General features: G+C 36.7%; 2 protein-coding genes across 4 annotated transcripts in view; one reads left to right on the top strand and one right to left on the bottom strand.

Moving 5' to 3' along the window:
- Window positions 1-7,208, top strand: part of LOC311278054 (uncharacterized protein) — a 54,673-nt gene extending 47,465 nt beyond the window's left edge. The window contains exons 8-9 of the mRNA XM_084388622.1: window positions 6,249-6,337; window positions 6,788-7,208. Of these exons, the coding sequence (XP_084244748.1) occupies window positions 6,249-6,337; window positions 6,788-6,898 (200 nt within the window). The 3' untranslated portion in view covers window positions 6,899-7,208. The remainder of the gene's footprint in view (window positions 1-6,248; window positions 6,338-6,787) is intronic.
- Window positions 7,209-8,875: 1,667 nt separating this feature from the next.
- plat (plasminogen activator, tissue) overlaps window positions 8,876-20,324 on the bottom strand; it is a 23,087-nt gene continuing 11,638 nt past the window's right edge. For all 3 annotated transcript variants that reach the window (XM_084388628.1, XM_084388630.1, XM_084388629.1), the window contains exons 6-15: window positions 20,196-20,324; window positions 19,915-20,006; window positions 18,943-19,117; window positions 17,653-17,738; window positions 16,335-16,397; window positions 15,365-15,572; window positions 13,647-13,783; window positions 12,671-12,811; window positions 11,227-11,375; window positions 8,876-10,049 (exon numbers count right to left, since the gene is read on the bottom strand). The exon at window positions 20,196-20,324 is cut by the window's right edge and continues 46 nt beyond it. In XM_084388628.1, the coding sequence (XP_084244754.1) occupies window positions 9,888-10,049; window positions 11,227-11,375; window positions 12,671-12,811; window positions 13,647-13,783; window positions 15,365-15,572; window positions 16,335-16,397; window positions 17,653-17,738; window positions 18,943-19,117; window positions 19,915-20,006; window positions 20,196-20,324 (1,342 nt within the window). In that variant the 3' untranslated portion in view covers window positions 8,876-9,887. The remainder of the gene's footprint in view (window positions 10,050-11,226; window positions 11,376-12,670; window positions 12,812-13,646; window positions 13,784-15,364; window positions 15,573-16,334; window positions 16,398-17,652; window positions 17,739-18,942; window positions 19,118-19,914; window positions 20,007-20,195) is intronic.

Here is a 20,324-nt window from a genome sequence, read left to right as displayed (position 1 = left end):
GACATATTGACACATAATCCACAACATAAACATTATCCACATGCACAATATCATAAATAAATAAAAACTACTTCACATTACTTCACATATATTCTCAAGTCATACCCCTCCCCACACCTTATTTGATTGGGTTATTGCCATGGGAATGAATGAGTTTTTTGCTCGATTGGTTCTAACTTTGGGGTATCTATATCTACGACCTGAAGGGAGAGGCTTAAACTCCACTGAAAGTGGATGGGTTTTATCCATACAAACCTTGTCTGCCTTCTGTGCCAATCTCATCAGGTATAGTTGGTACAGGTCTACCTGTTGTTTCCCAATGATTTTTCCACAGGTTTTAACAATGTTCCCCAATTTGTTCCTATGGGTGATTTTTGAATGTCCATACCAGCATACTATGCAGTAGGAGAGAATACTCTCAATAAAGGACTTATAAAAAAGAGTCAACATTTTATTATCAATATACTGTAAAAGTCACTCATTGCTCTTGACTGAATAACTTTAATAAGGGCTAATCTATATTTGTATAGTGAAGACTATAGGCTACTTGACATTTGATTACTATATCTGTACCTGAAAATCTAGTTTAGACATACATTAAAAACCTAAAAAGAACTAGTTATTTCATTTGTATAGGCCTATTTTTGTTTTGCAGTATTTATTTGTGCTATTGCTTGTAATTTTATCCTTTTTTTTATTATTATTACTGTCTTTAACAATATTTAAAATATAAGTTAGGCTTGTAGTTTTTGGAATCATAACCTTATTTATTAAGGTTACAAAAACAACTAAAACAATAACTAGGCCAATTTTATTACGTTTTTTTTTGTGTGTGTTTGACCAGAACATAATTTATTGTAATACATAGGCCTAATTATAACTTTGTAATTTATTTTGCTCCCTCTGTTGAAAGTAAAACTTAATTAAAACAAATAATGTTTTAGTTGTGATTATATTATTAATCAATGTCATCTGAAGTTTGGAATAGAGTAAAAGTTCAAACTAGTGAAACATTTCAAAGGATCGAAGGATTTGCCTCCCGTTTCAAAGCATCTGTAGGCCTATAGTAAGGCCCGTTCACACCAAGAACGATAACTATAAAGATAACCATGATGATAACTATATTTGCGTCCACACCACCGAGCGATTATGGTCTGTTTATTCTAAGCTCGCGCGCTGCGGTTTCAGAGTGTGTACAACGTCGTTGGACATGTTTTTGCTGTTCTTGTTGCATTTACACGGCTTTAATTTGCAGATGTCGTCAGCATGCTATGATTTGAGTGAAGCTATAGTGTAATCGATCTAATAATCTAACAGTGAATTTAGCTGATGGAGTCCATTTTTTTATTCTAGTGGACTAAAAACAACACCTTAGACTTTGTGGAAACGAGCGCCGGATACCTGAGGTAATCGCCATTTTCTTGAAAAGGGGCTTGATTTGTCAAACAGTGGTGGATTTTTCTGGACCTCGGCGATTAACTTCTCCGCAATGTTGTCTGCCATTTTAAATGCGCAAGCCCTCAAATTAGAATGGATTCTGAATGGCTTTAAGTGTTTTATAGTTCAACAGCTGGAAAAATAATCATTCCGAAAGTGATCCCAGCGATATCGTTTCTCTATATCGTTATCGTTATAGCTGTGGTGTGAACTCTGCTATTCTTTAATATTGAGAAGGATTTTTAGAACTAGATATCTTTTATCATTATCCTTATATCGTCCTTGGTGTGAATGGGCCTTACCGATCAGTTCAAATGATTCCAAAAAAATTGTATATAGCAAAATGAGTCATTGCAGTCAGGAGCATGACAGATTGTAGACAATAGTAGCATGCACTTTCATCAATTGCTGAAAAATAATTCATTTAACCAAAGTCAAGAGCCACATGCCCAAATATAGGGAACACTAATCACCATAATGGAGACGTCAACTACTTTTATACCATTTGAAAGAAATAAAGTCCAAATGGTTTATTATAAGTGAACACAGTGATGATGTTTTTTGAAATTGTTTAATCCTCCGCTGGAGAGATCATTGACTTTATTTGCAGTTAACGTAATCTAAGGCTGGATGGCTGTGAGTCAGTTGTAGTTGTGTTTCTGCTCATCTCTTCTCTTTTTTCCTGTTCTTCTTGTTCCTCTTATCTTCAGTGATTCTGCTTGTTAACAGCAGGTGTTAACAGCAGCTGCTCAATCATCACTTGTAGAGTGAATCTATTTTATTTCATTAACTGCAACCAACATTGCTCCAGTGTTACTTAATGCTCTATTAGATTGGGACCATATATGTAATCTGAGCAGTGATCGTTTAACACTGAAGATTTTGCTCTGCCAATAAACATGTAAACCTCATCATGTATTTTTCTTTATTAAATAATTTCTTAAAATGTAAGTTGATAATTTTGGTAAGTTGATAAAAATGATAATTGTCTTAGTCTTTATTTAACTATGATGAACACACACTAAGAAATGTGAAATCTAACACAAGTTTTGTTGTGGTCTTTCTGGGTTTAGTGTTAAAAACAAGTAAAACAATTATGATCTAACTTCAATACAAGTGGTACAAAGTACCAAAATGTCACTATAGCTTCACTATTAAGAAAAGAAATCTAAATTTGGATGGTCTCGTGTGGGTGTAACACTGCAATAGAAAGAACAGGTCTTTTTACAACTCCCTTCATCAGGTATTTTAAATGCATCATCAAGCAATCCAGTATTTCAGGATCTCTGTACACTACCTGATGGGAAACTCTGACTTGGATTTATCCGTCTCGGAAGTACGCGTGTTTTGACGCGAGTCTGGACAGATACATAAGGAGTGAAGAGGAAACAATCCGGAGCACATCGTATCATCACTGACAGAGACCTGACACACACTGATCCTGATGGCTCCCGCTGTGATTCTCATCGGCTGTCTGCTGGCCACAATGAGCTGCTTAACCACAGGTAACGTTCACATCAGCTGCACTGTTTCTTTGTCAGTTTTAGATATCGTTTTCATCTGTAAATGCTTCAGGTTATCTGTTGAAATTAAACATTTCTTTTATTCCACAGCTCAGCAACTTGCTCCGAACACCACTTCAAGTACCTCATCACCACCAACCACAACTACAGTTCATCCACCAGCATGTAAAAACCTGAATATTTAAACGTGCTAATTAATGCTAATTTTAAACTTCTCAAACTATTCTAATCTGTTATACTGTACAACACATTCCTATACCTTTAAGAATATAATTTACAAAAGTGTGCAATTTAATTCTATTAGTGTAAAACATCCAGAAATAGTTCTGATAGACTGCATCTTGCTTTAGACAGAGCTCTGTGTCTCTATACTGATCTGTTCATTAATGAGAGATTTTCAGTTTTCGTTTAGCAATTTTGCTCTAACAATCCAACAAGTGTGTTGAGAGATTGCGATGGCACTGCAGTCAGTGCCACTGTAATTGATATTGTATTTATTGTAAAATGAATTCTGAATCTTCTCATACACAACAACGTTCTTGACATGTCACTTTCTCTATAGCTTCGGATACCACAACTGCAAACCCTACTGCAAACCCTCCAATCAACTCCACTGCAAACCCTCTAATTAACTCCACTGCAAACCGTCCAATCAACTCCACTGCAAACCGTCCAATCAACTCCACTGAAAACCCTCCATTCAACTCCACTACAAACCCTCCATTCAACTCCACTGATGCTCCACCCAAAGGTAGCTCATCTGTGTGTTTGTGTGTGTACTAGGAATATGTAGGCCAAGTTTTACTATCACTGTTGCAACCAAAGAATAGTGAAGAAATTGTGGAAACTGCAATACAATTTTTTTTTTCAGGATTCTTTGATGAATCAAAAGATTAGCATTTACTTGAAACAGAAGTGTGTGTGTGTTCCACAGTGCCAGTTAGTGTTCATTACATTTCATTTGTTTCACTATAGTGATGTTTGTCTGACAGGTAGTTGTGCGAATCCAGATCTGTGCTGCTCTGGAGTGGATAACTCCTGTTTCCGCTTGAACTGTTATTGTGACGTTGCTTGTCTGAGAATTGGCGACTGCTGCCCTGATTTCAAGCCCACCTGCCTCACAGGTATTCAGAAACATTCATACTGGAAATCTGATTCAACGGCGCTGAAATGAATCAACAGCCACTTGAACTAGTCGCAGTAATCAGATTGTGTTCAACTCTATACTGCATGATTAATGTACTTTGATTAAGGTATAAAACAAAATAATACTGCACATATACTGAGAAATCTCACAATATCTTCATCTCTTTCCCCCTTTTATAGTCAATAACAGCTCCAACGGCACTGAACCAAACAACACTTTGACACTGACAGGTATATTTTATATTTCTTTATTTCCTATAAATATTATTTATCATGTGATTCTATATAATAATTCTAAATCCTCTAAATATTAAAATCTGCATTGGATGTCAAATGTTGCATTGACCTCTTTGTAACTGATCATTATAATTATTTTATAGAAGCAAACAAGTTAGATCCTTTATTTACTGTATGTGACCACTTTAAATTCTTGTCATTTATGAGACTGTCAAGCAGAATCAGTCATATTATCAGTGATGGAACATCTTGATGTTGTTTTTCCATCATATTCAACAACCAGTTTTTGGGGATCAAACATAAATATGCATAACATGACTTATAAAATACTTTAAGTATTGAAAATGTTAGTAAATGCATCTAGTGTTTGTAATATGTTGGAGTTATGTCAGCATCTAACATGTCATGTGCACTTCTATAGGAACGTGTTCTCAGCCGACTCTGTGCTGCAGTGGCGTAAACTACGACTGTTTCAGAGGCTGTTTTTGTGATGAGGCCTGTAAACAGCTCAATGACTGCTGTCCCGACCTCAACAGCACATGCAGTAAGAACCCACATACACAGATACAGACATGTTTACACGTTGTTTAACCCTCATGTGGTGTTCAAAACCCTATAACACCTGTGGTGTTCCCGGTCAAAAATGACAGGCCCATAAAAAAAAGCTTATAAATCACTCATTATACCATATTTTCACCCAATCTTGGATTCAATCTTTTTGTCAACTTGTTCTCTTTCAATTAGGACTGGTTTTATATTTCTGTTTGCATCTGATTAATCATGGGCCTCATTTATCTGAGAGTAGGCATCTCATTTTTTGAGTAAAAAACAAATAATTTATGAGTAAATTTGGAAATATGAAAAAAAAAAATGAAAAAAATGGCTACTGTTGATCACACTAGTCTACTCTAATATTTCACCAGGAATTTTGTTTTGAAACTTTTGTTTTGTAAAAAATATGGCACATAGTCACACTTGTGGTGTTCCCGGTCAAAAATGACCGGCCTATAAAAAATAGCTTATAAATCACGCATTATACCATATTTTCACCCAATCTTGGATTCAATCTTTTTGTCCATTTGTTCTCTTTCAATTAGGACTGGTTTTATATTTATATTTGCATCCGACTATTCATAGGCCTCATTTATTTGATAGTAGGCATTTTTCTCAATATTGCCAAAATTATTAACAAATAATGCTTTTTTCACTCAAAAACTGAGGTGCATAAGCTCGGATAAATGACTCCTACAATTAAACTGTTTGAAAATTGAATACAAAACCAGTCCTAATTGAAAGGAAACAAGTTGATAAAAAGATTGAATCCAATTTTTGGGGATAATATAGCATAACGAGGGATTTATAAGCTATTTTGTGTAGGCCTGTCATTTTTGACCGGGAACACCATAAGTGTAACAAGGTGAAAAAAACAACACAAAAAAAGTAAAAAAAAAAAAATTTGGACAAGTTGTTATAGTCTCTGTGAACAAAGTCACTAAGTTTCAGTTCAATGCGATAACATTAACTAGTATTTTCAGGAAAAAGAAAATCTTCTCCAGTCAAAAATGACATGAACACCACATGAGGGTTAATGGGCTAATTTCAATCAGAAGCTCTTTATGAGCTGAAGTATGTTGAGAGATTGAGATGATTCTGTTTTGATCAATGTTTCATGCAGTGTATTCAATGTCAGTATTGTATTTATTGCAGATACAACAACATTCATGACATTTGTTACTTTCTCTATAGCTTTCAATACCACAAATGGACCTCCATTCATCACCACTACAGCTTCACCCAACGGTAATTCATTTGTGTATGAACATGTAGGTCAAGTTTTACCATCACTGCTGCAACTGAGAGGCAGTGAAACCTGAAATCACTGCTAAGTGTTTTGGTATTTTGCAGATGTTCTCTCATTTCTCACTAATCTGGATGTTGAGGTTTTGGCGGAGGAGTCGTCCACTGAAGAAGAGCGTCAGGCTGCACTGCGTCAGGTGAGAGGAGCGATTCAGTTCACATACTTACTCTACACTCTTAATGTACTTAAGTGTGCTGGTGATGGGAAAGTACTTAGTTTTAAATATTTCAAACCAAAGTATGCCAGTATTTTAACAGAATAAACAGCATTAGCATCAAGCTAATGTCATAAAACTTTTTACAATAAACGGTTGCAGCTTCATCCCCACAGTCGCTCTACAATCGAGTTGATAGTGAACAGGTGTGACATCACGTCCCTTTAGGCCCCAAAGTGATTCTATTGGCTGAAAGAACTTTTATAGGGTTTCCATTTTGTGCCTGATTAGAAATCCACTATTGCTGCTTGTTTTTGTCCTGAACCATAAAAGAATATATTTTTCAAATGTAAATTGGGACGCAGCTTTATTGTGCTCGTCTTCTTCTTCTGCACCTGCTGTTTTCTCACTTGCTGTCATCTTGCTTCTCAGGTTGCCGCTTTGCTGGAGAGTTCCTTAAGAGCGTATAATACTGACATCTACTCTTTTGAAGTCACGAGAATTGAGCCGGTATCATCATCATCATCATTACCATGTGACTGAGTCAGAAACCAGCCGAGAGGAACAGACATGTATAAATCCTCATCAAAAACATTGCATTTGCTAACACTTACGCATTAAAACATGTTTTAATCTTAAACACAAAAGCATTGTATTTGTGTCAATCTATTTGTCGTTTTACTATTGTCTTCTACTGTAATAAAACGAGATTATAATTGTCGTTCTAATCTTGTGTATTTCCTGGTCATCCAGTATAGTCAGTGTGTTTCCTGCTGTAGATGTTGCATGGATATCTCTCACCGCCTTCTGCAACTGTTCTATTGTTACTATAAAAACACATTTCACATTCTTGCCATTGACGTCAATGGTGATTTTTACTCAGATATCAACTATCCAGTTTTGAAAAGTATGTATTCCAGTGGTGACTAGTCTACATTTTTAGAGTTAGTCATTATGCACTTGTACTTATTTTTTAGATAGAAGTACCAATTATTACATACTAGTATTTATTTATAGATACTAGTTCTTATTCATTAGATACACATACCAGTTAAATAGATAGTACTTCTTGATTAGATACTAGTACTTATTCCAACTGTTACTTGTCAGACTTTTTATTTTAATAGTATAAGATTTTTAAATTGAACTCAGTGGCCATTCAGACTAGTCATAACGAGTTAACAAGCAGTTGTGACTGGTATAAGAAATGGTAACAATTACAAAAGATACTAGTGTCTCATAAATAAGTATAAATACCTAATGATGAATAACAACTAGTACTAGTAGGCTATAGTGTAAGTAAGTACCAGTATCTAATGCATACTTAGCTGAAAAATATTTTAGAAAAATATATAATATCAAGTCAAAAATTAATAGACTACTATTATCTATTAAGTTGGAGATGTTTTCAACCTCATAAGGAACTAGTGAGAATGTTTTTAGAGATAACTTCTTTCAAACACATCATTACATAAACATGAGTCATGTAATCAGAGTTCACATGGTAATAAAATAGATTAACATATTGAATGAAATTGATGGTAAATAACTAGCTTATCTTGTTAACTGGTTAGCATGAAAACACATGGAAAGATATATGTTTAATATGACATTTATTATTTTTGAGATACTGTACAATATTTTAAAGACTTGATTGTTTGTATTTGTATTTATAAATCCTTAAAATAAAATAAAAAAATATGAATATTAATCTGCATCTGAGAATGCAAAATAAGAGTCCTATCTGTGAAAAAGGCCTACTCAAAATACGTTTCAGCGATTTGGAGACTAGAAATTGCTACAGTTTGTGAATTTATATTTATGAGTATAGTTCTTTGATAATAAAGAAAGGTTTATGTTGCCCTTATAATGTTAATAAAATGCAACACACTAAGAATGATGTGTCTATGCTTTCCTCCTTTTCTAACATCAAATATAACAAAAAACTCACCATCCTGTACAAAAGAGAAGAATTGGCATTACAGCACAGATTGGCTTTTTCGGCATTATCCTGAATATTGTATAAGGATTAATTTCATGTGTCGTCATATAACGGAAGCGAGGCTCTCGGGAGCGCGTAACTGTCACATCCTTTTGATTTTCCCGGCAAAAACGTCCCGAGTCCTTCACCTATAAACCAGTCTACGGGCTTTCATAGACAACCTTGGAAGTCGAGGAAGGTCTCATTTATTTAAATAATTAATTTATTATTTTTAAGGAGTCATCGGATGCAAAATTCACTTTTATGGTGTTTGCATATAAATGTGTCTTTGCAGTGTGTGGACACAACCACCATACAATGAAACGAAATCCATTCACTCCTTTTTTTTTTATCCTCAAAAAGCCTAAACACTCTCAATAATCAAGTTGAATAAAATCTTCTGAGATATATGATGCCATATTGCTCATGCTCCGCCCACGACCACTGACAGACTGTCCCGTATGAGCATAAATCATAAAAGCATTAATGTATGAAAGTCCTTACATATTAGCCCCTTTAAAGAAAGAAACACAAGGATGTGAGGTCTTTGCTGCATGACTCCGGAAATGACTTTTATTTTGTAACTGTGTCTCAGTTATTCCTGAAATGACTAACCCATTATTCAGTATGACTAATTAATCTTTCAAATTCAAACAATTATAGTGTGAATTCACAAAACACTTAAAAAGAATAAAAAAAATAAAAATCTAAAATTAAAAATGAATAATAGTTACACAGAAGTCAAAGAACTGTTTCAATTTCATTTTTTTATAAAAAGTGAAATGAAATGAAAAATAATGTACAAGCATTTACTGTATAAAACAAACAAACAAACAATAACTTAGCACTAGCTGCTCATGTCTATAAAAGTTTAAATATTAAATTAATACGCGTCCCAGCATCTAAAGTCTGTGATCATATTAGATCTGGTTTGATAAAGAAATATATCATTCAAACATCCACTTAACAAGGACCTGAAGTCGTATTAAATACAGTCAAATGAACTTATTTGGACTCTGACCATGAAACAAACATCTCTCTGACCCAGCAGAAGTTTAGTGTTAAAAACCTGTACAATTATTATGATCTAACATCATTATAAGAGCAGAAGCATCATGTAACATTCAAAAGTGCCATCACTTGTATCTTCACTATATAAAAGCAAAGCAAAAGTGCCTCTAAATCTATTATTTTAAAATATGAAGTACTTTTAATGGATCCCGTGCATCAGTTTGCACTTTAGCACCCACAAGTCTTTATCATGTATTTTTCATGCCATCCTTATGCAGAAGTTTCGGTTTGAAAGCTCAAATTTAAGGCCACATTGTTTGGTGTCTTTGGATTCAGATTTCTTGTCCCGTGTGCAACATGATCTAGAACGATCGACTCGCAGCATCAGTGTCACATTCCCACGTCCTCCTCAAACTCAACAGGTCAAATGGAGAGTCCAGTAGATGTGAAGGTCAGCGAATGTGGAGACGTTTTGCCCATCACCTTATTTCCCGTACCCAACAGTCTCTGTATTCTGTGCTGATGATGTTCACCTGTGTCTCAGTTCCCTCTCGTCTTGCTGGAGATCCAGTTTAAGTATTTTGTGACACGTGTGTAAACGCCAGGTGTGTCTTTCTTCCCGCAACCGTCGCCCCAGCTGATCAAACCCATCAGAGTCATTCTGCCGTTCTTCGGACACACGAGAGGACCTCCGGAATCTCCCTAAAGAAACACCAGGAGAAACTGATCAATCAACATGCACAAACATTTCACACACTGAGGAGGAAAATTAGACTTTGGCTAAATCCGGTACAATTACATACAATGCATGTAAAAATTGTACATGGTCCCTTTATAAATAAAAAAAATCAAAATCAAAATCTCTATATTTTCATGGATTTTATGGATATTTTGCTGAGTGTGTTTATTGTGTTGGTACTTTGGCAGGTTTATGATTGCCATTGACAGCCGACTCCCAAAGCTTTTGATATTCTTCATATTCTATGTGGTGGTCAGTTCGCAGCAGCGACACTAATGATCTTTTCCAATACGTTTAAATTGATGATTTGTACCTTTTATGGGCATTTTTACCTATATAAAGCCATTTTACATGTATGCATCATCATCAAATGTATGCATAATTAAAGCCATTTTAACCTAATTAAATCTAAGGATCATCTTTTGTGTCAAATTATTATATTTAATGGATAAATTCAATTATAACAATAAGACACAATAGCGCTGTTACCAATCAAATGAAATCAGTATCAACAATATTCATCTTTGCAATGCAGAGGAAACACAGAAGTGGCATTTAGATGCATTTACACAGACTGTTACACATGCATGCATTGTAAATGCATTTAAACATAAAACATTGAATATTGTTATTTGAAATGATAAAAAAAATTAAAACATACCGCATACAGTATTTAAAATGAAATGAAAACCACCAGTAGGTGGCAGCAAGTCACTGTTAATGAGTGAGCCATTGAGATTCAACCGATTCATTATTATGTCTTAATGAGTGACTCATTGAATCATTCATTCAGTGATGAAACACTGTGTGTTGCTCAGAGATGCAAAACAATCCTGTGGTTTTGTCTGGAACTATTTTCATTGGTGAAATAGTGCAAAAACAGGCAATATTGTGTCTAAAATGTGAGTCACTTAATATTAACTTCTTGTTTATTGAACTGTTGTATAAAATCTAAATCACATTTGTATTCATGATGATATTTGGAGAGAAAAAATGCACACTACTCTAACCTACTAGACTACATCACGTATTGTAAGTGTGTGCTTTTGTAAAGTGAGGGACGTAACTCGATAATGTCAGATCGTCGACCATGTAAACTGCACAGTCCTAATGACTAGCATGTGCTGAGTGTGGCGTTACCTTGCAGGCGTCGTCCAGGCCGCGCGTGTCTCCGGCACACAGCATGTTCGAGGTGACCAGACGGCCGGCCAGCTTCTCCGGCACACACTGATCCTGCGGCCACAACCGCACCATACCACGCTTAATTCTCTCAGAGTAAAACGGAGAAACTGAGAGGGACAACCACAGAAGGAAAGAGGACGATTATTATACAATACCTCAGTGTTATTTGGACCATCAAAAAGCATATGAAGTCTTGTTTAACAGTTAAAATATCTAAAAATCCTTCAAGCAAGATAAATTTACTTGAGAAGCAGCACTGCAGATACAGTATTAAGACTATATGTGACGTAATAATGTGACAAAATCCGAAACGAGTCGTTTTCTGAGCTTGGTTTCAATAGTTGTTTTTGGACTGATAAGGAAGTTCTGAAACTTAAAGGATATTTTTTATAGTACAATGATCTCTTATTTATCAAAAGATCAAGGAAAAATTGATTTCTTAATTCATGACCCCTTTAATGCATTAACTAACATGAACTAACAATGAGCAATACATTTGTGACCATATTTATCAATCTTTGTTAACGTTAGTTTAAGAAAATACATTCATGTCAGCTCAGGTCCATTAAATAATATTAACAGATTAACATAATAACAGACGTCCGGAGGGGATATTTGTTTTTAATGACTCTACAAGTTCATCAAAATATAAGAAAAAATATTGTTAATTTTTTTAATATTTTAAATGTGAGGGAAGGACAAAACATTAAACTTGGTTAAGGTTTTTATCTGCCAAAATTACTTGGCAAAAAAAAAAGGCAAAATAAGCTACAGTTTTTATATTACTATGCAAAAAAATGCATAGAAAAACAGAAAGCTCAGAGGAAAAAGCATACATTGACTACAACACAATCCATTATTAATATTTCATTGGTTCTCTCGTTTTTGCATGTGTTCATAATTTCTTTGTATGACAGCCTGGCAAAAAATGATGTCCCACAATGTGTCATGTTTCATTGCATTATTACCACAAATAAAACAATCCACTCCAAGCACAACTACGAAATATGATTACACAATCAAATTTCACAAAATGTTTATAATATTTGAATAAAGGATGAAGATTTCCTAGGCCGGACATCACGTTTGGCCACTACTGTACCCTTTTTTTATTTTAATAGTATATTGAAATGAACAATAACTAGGATTAATGCTAGTATTTTTCATTGATTGTTCTAATGTAGTAAATCTGCCAGTGAATTAAGATAAAATGCACTTGTATTAAAGACACAATCTCTGACCACAAGTGGTAATATAGTGTGCAGTGTTGCTTCTCAAGTAATTGATCTCGTTTGAGGGATTTTTAGATGGACAAGAAGTCAAAATAGACCCTTTAAAATGCATTATTAAGAAGTTATTTCATGCAGTGAGATATGTAACTCTGGCTGGTAATGAATCTTACACTCTTCCTCTTTCCCGTATCCAGAGATCTCGCACTCCGTCCAATCCGGTAAAACCAAGTTAGGTTCTGGTAAACATGCCGGCAGAACTTCAGGAGAGTGGATCGCACAGATGCCGAACTCGCTCTTCAACTTCAGCAGAGCTAAAGACACAAACTCAAAATCACTTACAATTGAAATGAACTATTTAAAACCTTATAAATACGGAAATGATGATAAAGTTGCATGATATGATAGTATGTTCTACCATTTCTTATATTCTACTGTTGCAAAGCATGTCAGGGAAATATAAAATACTATTACCAAAACTTTTTAAAATTAGATAATAGATTAAAAAAGTCTAAATTGTATTATATAAATGAATATTTCTTTTCTTTTTTTTTTTACTTTCTATTCATTAAAGAATCCTGACAAATAAAATGTATCACGGTTTTCACAAACATATGAACTGTTTTCGACATTCATAATAATCAGAAATGTTTCTCGAGCATCAAATCATCATATTAGAATGATTTCTGGAGGATCATGTGACACTGAAGACTGGAGTAATGATGCTGAAAATTCAGCTTTGATCACAGGATATAAATTACACTTTACTAAATATTCACTTAGAAAACAGTTATTTAAAATTGCAATAATATTTCACAATATTACTGTTTTTACTGTATTTTTGACTAAATAAATGCAGCCTTGGTGAGCAGAAGAGACTCTTTCAGCAATGTTTTAAAAATCTTACCGAACGGTAGTGTATTAAAAAAAAAAAAATAAATAATTTAAATCATAAAATAAGTTAATATATATATATATATATATATATAAAATAAATTGATGGAAACCCTAAAAAGCACTTGATGGGTCTGAAACTCATGAGGTTTATTAAATCATGTCTAAAAACTGTTGAAATTTCCCCCGTCCCAGCGACACCAGCTGACTGTGGGCTGATGATGATGATGATGAGAATGTTTGTGTAAGTCTCACCGATATCATTGTCATACGTCTCGTCGTCGTACTGCTCGTGGATCCAGTATTTCTCCACATCGAAGATCTGCTCGCTGCTGGAGTTCTGGAGCCTGAAGGTTCGACCCAGAACCACCCGAAGACGCTTCTCCTCAAACCTGAACACAGAGGACACAAGCCAAGCTATAACACCCAAACTACACCACTTTTTTAACTTGTTTTCAGTTAAAATATTGAAATGTCTTTAAAGCGAAATACAATCAAATTTAAGGCTTTTAAAGACCTTTTTTTTTTTAAGAAAGGGGCAGAGATCTCTCTACACTGATCTCACTATATATTATCTCACTATGTACGTATGTGTAAGAGTGTGTAGTCACGCCTTCATTTGCTAGGCTTGGTAAATGTTTTTATATATGTGTGTTTTTAGTTATAACTGTGAAGCACTCTGGGCGACAACGTTGCTATTAAATGTGCTATATAAATAAATTAAAGTTGAAGTTGAAAATCACTCGACAGCAGTAAAACAGAACCACACACACACACACACACACCAGGCACGGCGCCAGGATTCCAGTTTTGGATGGGCCAGACCAATTGTGGGTGGGCCTTAAATTAAAAATGTTATCAAATCACTGTTTAACCTAATATAAATGACTGACTAATATACTGTTATATTATCCGTGCTTAAATTATAGAGATTTTAATAGGTTGATGCTCTTTAAATATTTTGTTGCATTGTAAAAAGTTTCGGTGCATAGGACGGACCCATCCGCGACCGCTCTCCTTGGTCCTGACCAAAGAAGAGCGCTTTTTACGTATCATCCCTGGCTGTGCTTTAGCGCATCTCTCTAGACCTAAGGCCTATAGACTGTAAAAGTGGTCAGGAATCTAATATTTCCCCAAAACATAGTTTAGTTCTGCTCATATAACATGAGGCCGAATATTTCACAATTCTGTTCAATTGTTTTAAGTTTTCAACAATACAGATCAACAACACTGCCCGACAGTTTCAATCAAATCCGGTCATAAGTGGCAATAGACCAGTTTGACGATTTCATACAACATTAATTTCTTTCGATTTCATTAACAACAGACTGAGCTTGGCTTATTAAACAGAGAAGATGCATTAAAATGTAGCCTATAGGCTACTACGAGATAATAATACAATAGGCCAATTCACGGTCATCCACGAAGATTAACAGCTACATCTGATCCCGAACCTCACTGTCTGCTGAACTTGCGCAGAAACATAAAAATAGACATAACCAGCTTTTTAAAATTGTATTGAAAACTCGACTGGTGCTAGGTGACGTCACCTCACCATAGGATCCACAACGAGCCGTAAATAGAGCTTGATTAAATAAATGCTTCGATTATAATAGGGAGGACGTCTTAAGCTATGAAACTTTGAAAACTAAACATTTAGACTATTTTAGCACAAATTATGAGTTTATTTGGCGATTTTTTTATAATTCTTGAAAAAATAAAAATATACTAAAAGGTTTTTTTTTTTTTTTTTTTGAAGAAAAGTTTTGGGTGGGTCTGTTGAACAGTGGGTGGTACCATAACGCCGTGCCTGACACACACACGATACAGGTTGAGTGGACACACACACCTCTGCTGGAAGCAGTGACACACACACACATGCACACACACAAACACACCTCTGCTGGAAGCAGTGACACACACACACACATGCACACACACACACACACACACACACACACACACACACACACCTCTGCTGGAAGCAGTGAGCAGCGGAGAGGATCCAGCAGGAGTCGATGAGGACGCCTCCACACAGAAAGTTGTAGGACTGAGCGCGTGGAAGATACACAGAGATGGCGGCCTGCCACGGCTGCTCTCGGATATCACTGGCCTGACCTCCTCGAATCCTGAACATGGGCAGAGAGTTTGAAGGAGCTTCGAGGCGCTGACCGCAGGAACCTGAGCGGGAGAGTATGGGGAAACTCTTAGGCCACGCATAAACCATAAACACACACTGCAGCAAAACTCAGCTGTCCCGTTCTGAACACTCATAGAGCAGTCATTTACTGGAGTCGGTTTCTGTACAACTGCTTGTTAATGCCATGTTTAAACGTGTCTCTCTTCTGTGTGCGCAAGAAAAATGCATTCATTCCTGTTGCCAGATCATGCCAAGGAAAAAACAAGAACAAGCCCAAAATAAAACAAAATAAATTCATAATCATTTGTTAACAAGCAAGTATTCATTTCTTCAATGAGCTCATTGTTTGTGCCTCAAATTATTACATTGTTTAAATGCATTTTTTGCATAAATTATTGAATTGTTTAATACATTTTTAGCTAACTGTGATTTGTATATACATTTCTGAAATGAAATGCATAACTCAGACAGTTACCTCTGATAACACATCACTCTAAATTGTAATGTGGACTCGTGCATTTTCTGTAAAGCTGCTTTGAAACGACGCTGTACAAATAAATGTGAATTAAATTAAATTGAAGAAGCCCCAAAACGCTTAAAATAAGTGGACATGGCAACACGCTCTGAAGAAGCCTTACAAACGTAAAACTCAGGAGCGAGACGTGTTCTGTACACACAATGATTGTTTTCACGTGAGACGGTAAAATACCACCCAGAACACCCTAGTGTCACTTTAGCGTGAGCAAAAAGCACTCGTTTTCTTTATTAAACTGTATTAGTTTAGTTATCTTTCATCGTCTCACCTTGATTGTTGGTGGTTGAAGGGGCTCGTGGTCCCAGTGTGGTGATTGACGGAGTTTTCCTCGCTGTGAAGGAACACAAACATGGTTCACAACACACATGGGGAACAGCGCTCAGACGACAACGTTTCGTCAGGTAGTCAAAAATATTACAAATTTGACATTGCATTCACACAGGATTCCCCGAAAGGAATCCAATCAAATTGAATAATAATAATAATTATTGTTGTTATTAGTAGTAACATTTTTATTTATATTGTTTATTATTATTTTAACTCTAAATATAAAAATTAAGACAGAAATATATTGCTGTTATAAATTGCAATTGTTCTGTAAAATAAAATGAAAAATCATGATTATAATACATTTTATGTACACTATTAATATTTATCAGCTTCAAACACTTAAAATCCTCAAGCTTCAAACTTCTGTCCACAAAAATATTCAAAATTATACAAATGCAAACCCTGAAATACTCTAAAGGTTCGTTCACAACAAGAATGATGATAAATATATAGTTCTAAAAATCGAAACATTGAGAAAATCTCCTTTAAAGTTGTTCATTTATGTTGGCGATTGTGCTGCATTCACTCACAAAAATAAATGTTTTATATATTTACGGTAGGAAATGTACAAAATATCTTCATGGATCATGATCTTCACTTCATATCCTAATGATTTTTGGCAAAAAAGAAAAATCAATAATTTTGACCCATACAATGTATTGTTGGCTATTGCCACAGATATCCCCGTGCGACTCGAGACTGGTGACGTGATCCAGGGACACACATATGGAATCACTTTCAGAATAATTTCTTCAAGATGATGAATGATTAAAACATCAACAGCCAATTAAAATCCATCCTGATTTAACCCCTTCCCAGTCACCCCCAATTTTGGCAAGTGCTGCATACATGAAATGCCCAAAATAAAAAGGTTACTGCTCATAAGTAATTCTGAATAGAAACATAACACACATACATTTAGAAAGCCAACACTTGAGAGTTTATAGTTCAAGACTCAAAATTAACCAGACTGTTATTAATATTGAGATATATAAGCTCAAACATATTTTGAACTAAAATAATCTGGGATCACCAGTGATCCCTGACTGGTAAGGGGTTTTAAAGAGCTCGAGCATTTAAAGCGACAGACGACAAAACTGCAGCGCGCTACAGAACGATGTCGTCCGCTAGTGTGGACGCTAATATAGCTGTCGTCATTCTTGTGTGAACGGGCCTCAAGACTAAACACTGAACCGCATCTGTTAGTCATGTGCTGTAGATCAGTGTCTAATGTACAGATGTCACTGCAGACTTACGGCACTTGGGGACGTCACAGAGCTCCCAGGTCAACTTAGAGCCTTTATACACGTGACACCAGGGGCCGAGGTCACCGTCCGGGTTCCTGCGTGTGAGAACAGAGTTAGAGTAGAGTTAGAGTACAGTTAGAGTTAGCGTTAGCGTTATAGGGCCCTATTTTAACGATCTGAAACGCAAGTATCAAGCGCGAAACGCAAGTAACTTTGTGGGCGGGTCTCGGGTGCTGTTGCTATTATACCGGCGGGATAAATGACTCTTGCGCCCGACGCAAATCTAAAATGGGTTGGTCTGAAGTAGCTTCATTACTCATAGGTGTGGTTTGGACGTAACGTGAAATAAACCAATCAGAGCGTCATCTCACATTCCCTTTAAGAGCAGGCGCGCTTGTTCCATGGCGGATTGCTATTATAACGGCGGATTTGCCAGGAGCGGTTCACAGCCGAGGACCAATGTTCTCGTCAGGGCCGTAAAACACAGAGAAGTGACATTGGGGATGGAGAAACACACCCAAATTAGCTTCGGTTAAACAGGCGTATAATAATTTGGGTAAATGTGTACGCTAGATTTATGCCTATTTTTTCACTTCTTCATGGACACAACAATGATTTCCCTCGTGTGGTAATATTTATCCTTGTAATAATGTATGGTTTTCTAAAAATGAGAACTGCTGCGTCTGTGTAGATGAGATAAGCAAAGTGTGTGTGCGTTGTGCACACGCTACATTGATTATGGCCAAGCATGCGCCCTTAAAATAGCATATTAATAACATGCGCAACGCACCACTGACTTTAGACGAGGTTTCTCCTGGTCTGTGGTGGAATTGTTTTCTGAAACTGCAAAATAGCACCAGGGAACGTTTGCGCCGGAACACGCCTCCTCTTTTCACTGAACCGCCCCCGGGGTAAAATATGAATGATACATGCGTCGGTGTACAAAGTCAATTGCGCTGGGTGCAAGATAGGGCCCATGATGTTTTTATGCAAAAATATGTGTGTAACACAATTTTCATTATAGGTAGGTTATATTTACATTACTTGCTGCTTGAACTTACTGTTTTTTTTGTTATTTAAAAAGGTTTATTAGATAAAAAAAATAAAAAAAATTTTAACAAAAATTGTGTGAAAGTTTTAGGAAATTACAAACAATCCCGTCATGTGTAATACATGCAACATGAAACTGTAGTACAGTGGGAGCATAATGTGCATGTTATGTTTCTGAAGAAAAACATGCCGGGTGAGAAATGCTTCAGGTGTGTGTTGTGCAGGTGTGTGTTGTGTGTGTCCTCGTACCTGCAGAAGCTGTGGCTGCCGATGCCCGTCTCTCCGGCGTCGGATCTCCACGCGTTGTAGAACTTATGAGACACTGCGGGCGAATCCCACGGCAGACACTTCAGCCCACTGCGTGTGGCGGCTTTCGTCCCTCTGTAGGACCGTCCTGATCCCCGAGCGCACTCCAGATACGGGTCTGACGCCAAAACAAGAACAGTCACATTTATTTATACAGCGCTTTTTACAATACAGATTCAGTTTCAAAGCAGCTTTACAGAGATAACAGGAAAATACTGCAGCAAAGTTTGTGTCTAGAAGAAAACAGCGTCACAGTCCAGCTTCAGTGATGGTTCATTTTTGTTGTAAAAAAGTTATTAATTTAGATCATTTATTTATACAGACATAAATATGTGTGTGTGTGCGTGTGTGTGTGTGTGTGTGTGTGTGTGACTGTGTGTGACTGTGTATGTGAGTGTGTGTGTGACTGTGTGTGTGTGTGTGCGTGACTGTGTGTGTGTGTGGTGTGTGTGTGTGACTGTGTGTGTGTGTGTGTGTGTGTGTGTGTGTGCGTCTGTGTGAGACTGTGACTGTGCGTGCGTGTGTGTGTGAGTGTGTATGTGAGTGTGAGTGTGTATGTGAGTGTGAGTGTGCGTGCGTGTGTGTGTGTGTGTGTGTGTGTGTATGTGAGTGTGAGTGTGTGTGTGTGTGTGTGTGTGTGTGTGTGACTGTGTGTGTGTGCGTGCGTGCGTGTGTGACTGTCTGTGTGTGTGTGCGTGTGTGTGTGTGTGTGTGTGTGTGTGTGTGTGTGTGCGTTGTGTGAGACTGTGACTGTGCGTGTGAGTGTGCTTGTGCGTGCGTGTGTAACTGTCTGTGCGTGCGTGTGTGTGTGTGTGTGTGTGCGTTGTGTGAGACTGTGACTGTGCGTGTGAGTGTGCGTGTGTGACTGTGACTGTGTGTGCGTGTGTGTGTGTGCGTGTGTGTGCGTGTGTGTACCTATGATGCAGGTCGGTACGGAGCAGAACTCCCATGAGATCTGAGCCTTTTTATAAACATAACACCAGGGTTTAGTGTCTCCATCTGGATTCCTGAGGAAGAAAACACAACCCAAACACTGTTATTACTCACCAGGACACAATGCAGCTAAATGCAATACGTCACTGATTTTAGTTTTGGACTCAAAAGCATGGTGACATCTGTTTGCGAACTGCCCAGAAGAGCACTAAGATCAGATCCAGTAATGTCTGACACTGATGATGAATGAAGAGCATGTGTACCTGCAGTGGTTGTGGTTTCCCAGTCCCAGTGTGTTCGCCTCCACTCTCCTGGCTGTGAACTTCTTTCCTCGGAGTGAGCTGGAGTTCCAGTTAATACACTCCAGTCCTGACGTGCTGACGCTCCAGGTG

Source organism: Rutilus rutilus (assembly GCF_951802725.1).
Source record: "Rutilus rutilus genome assembly, chromosome: 19".
NCBI classification, from domain to species: Eukaryota; Metazoa; Chordata; class Actinopteri; order Cypriniformes; family Leuciscidae; genus Rutilus; species Rutilus rutilus.
This window is presented reverse-complemented; position numbering and strand designations above follow the sequence as displayed.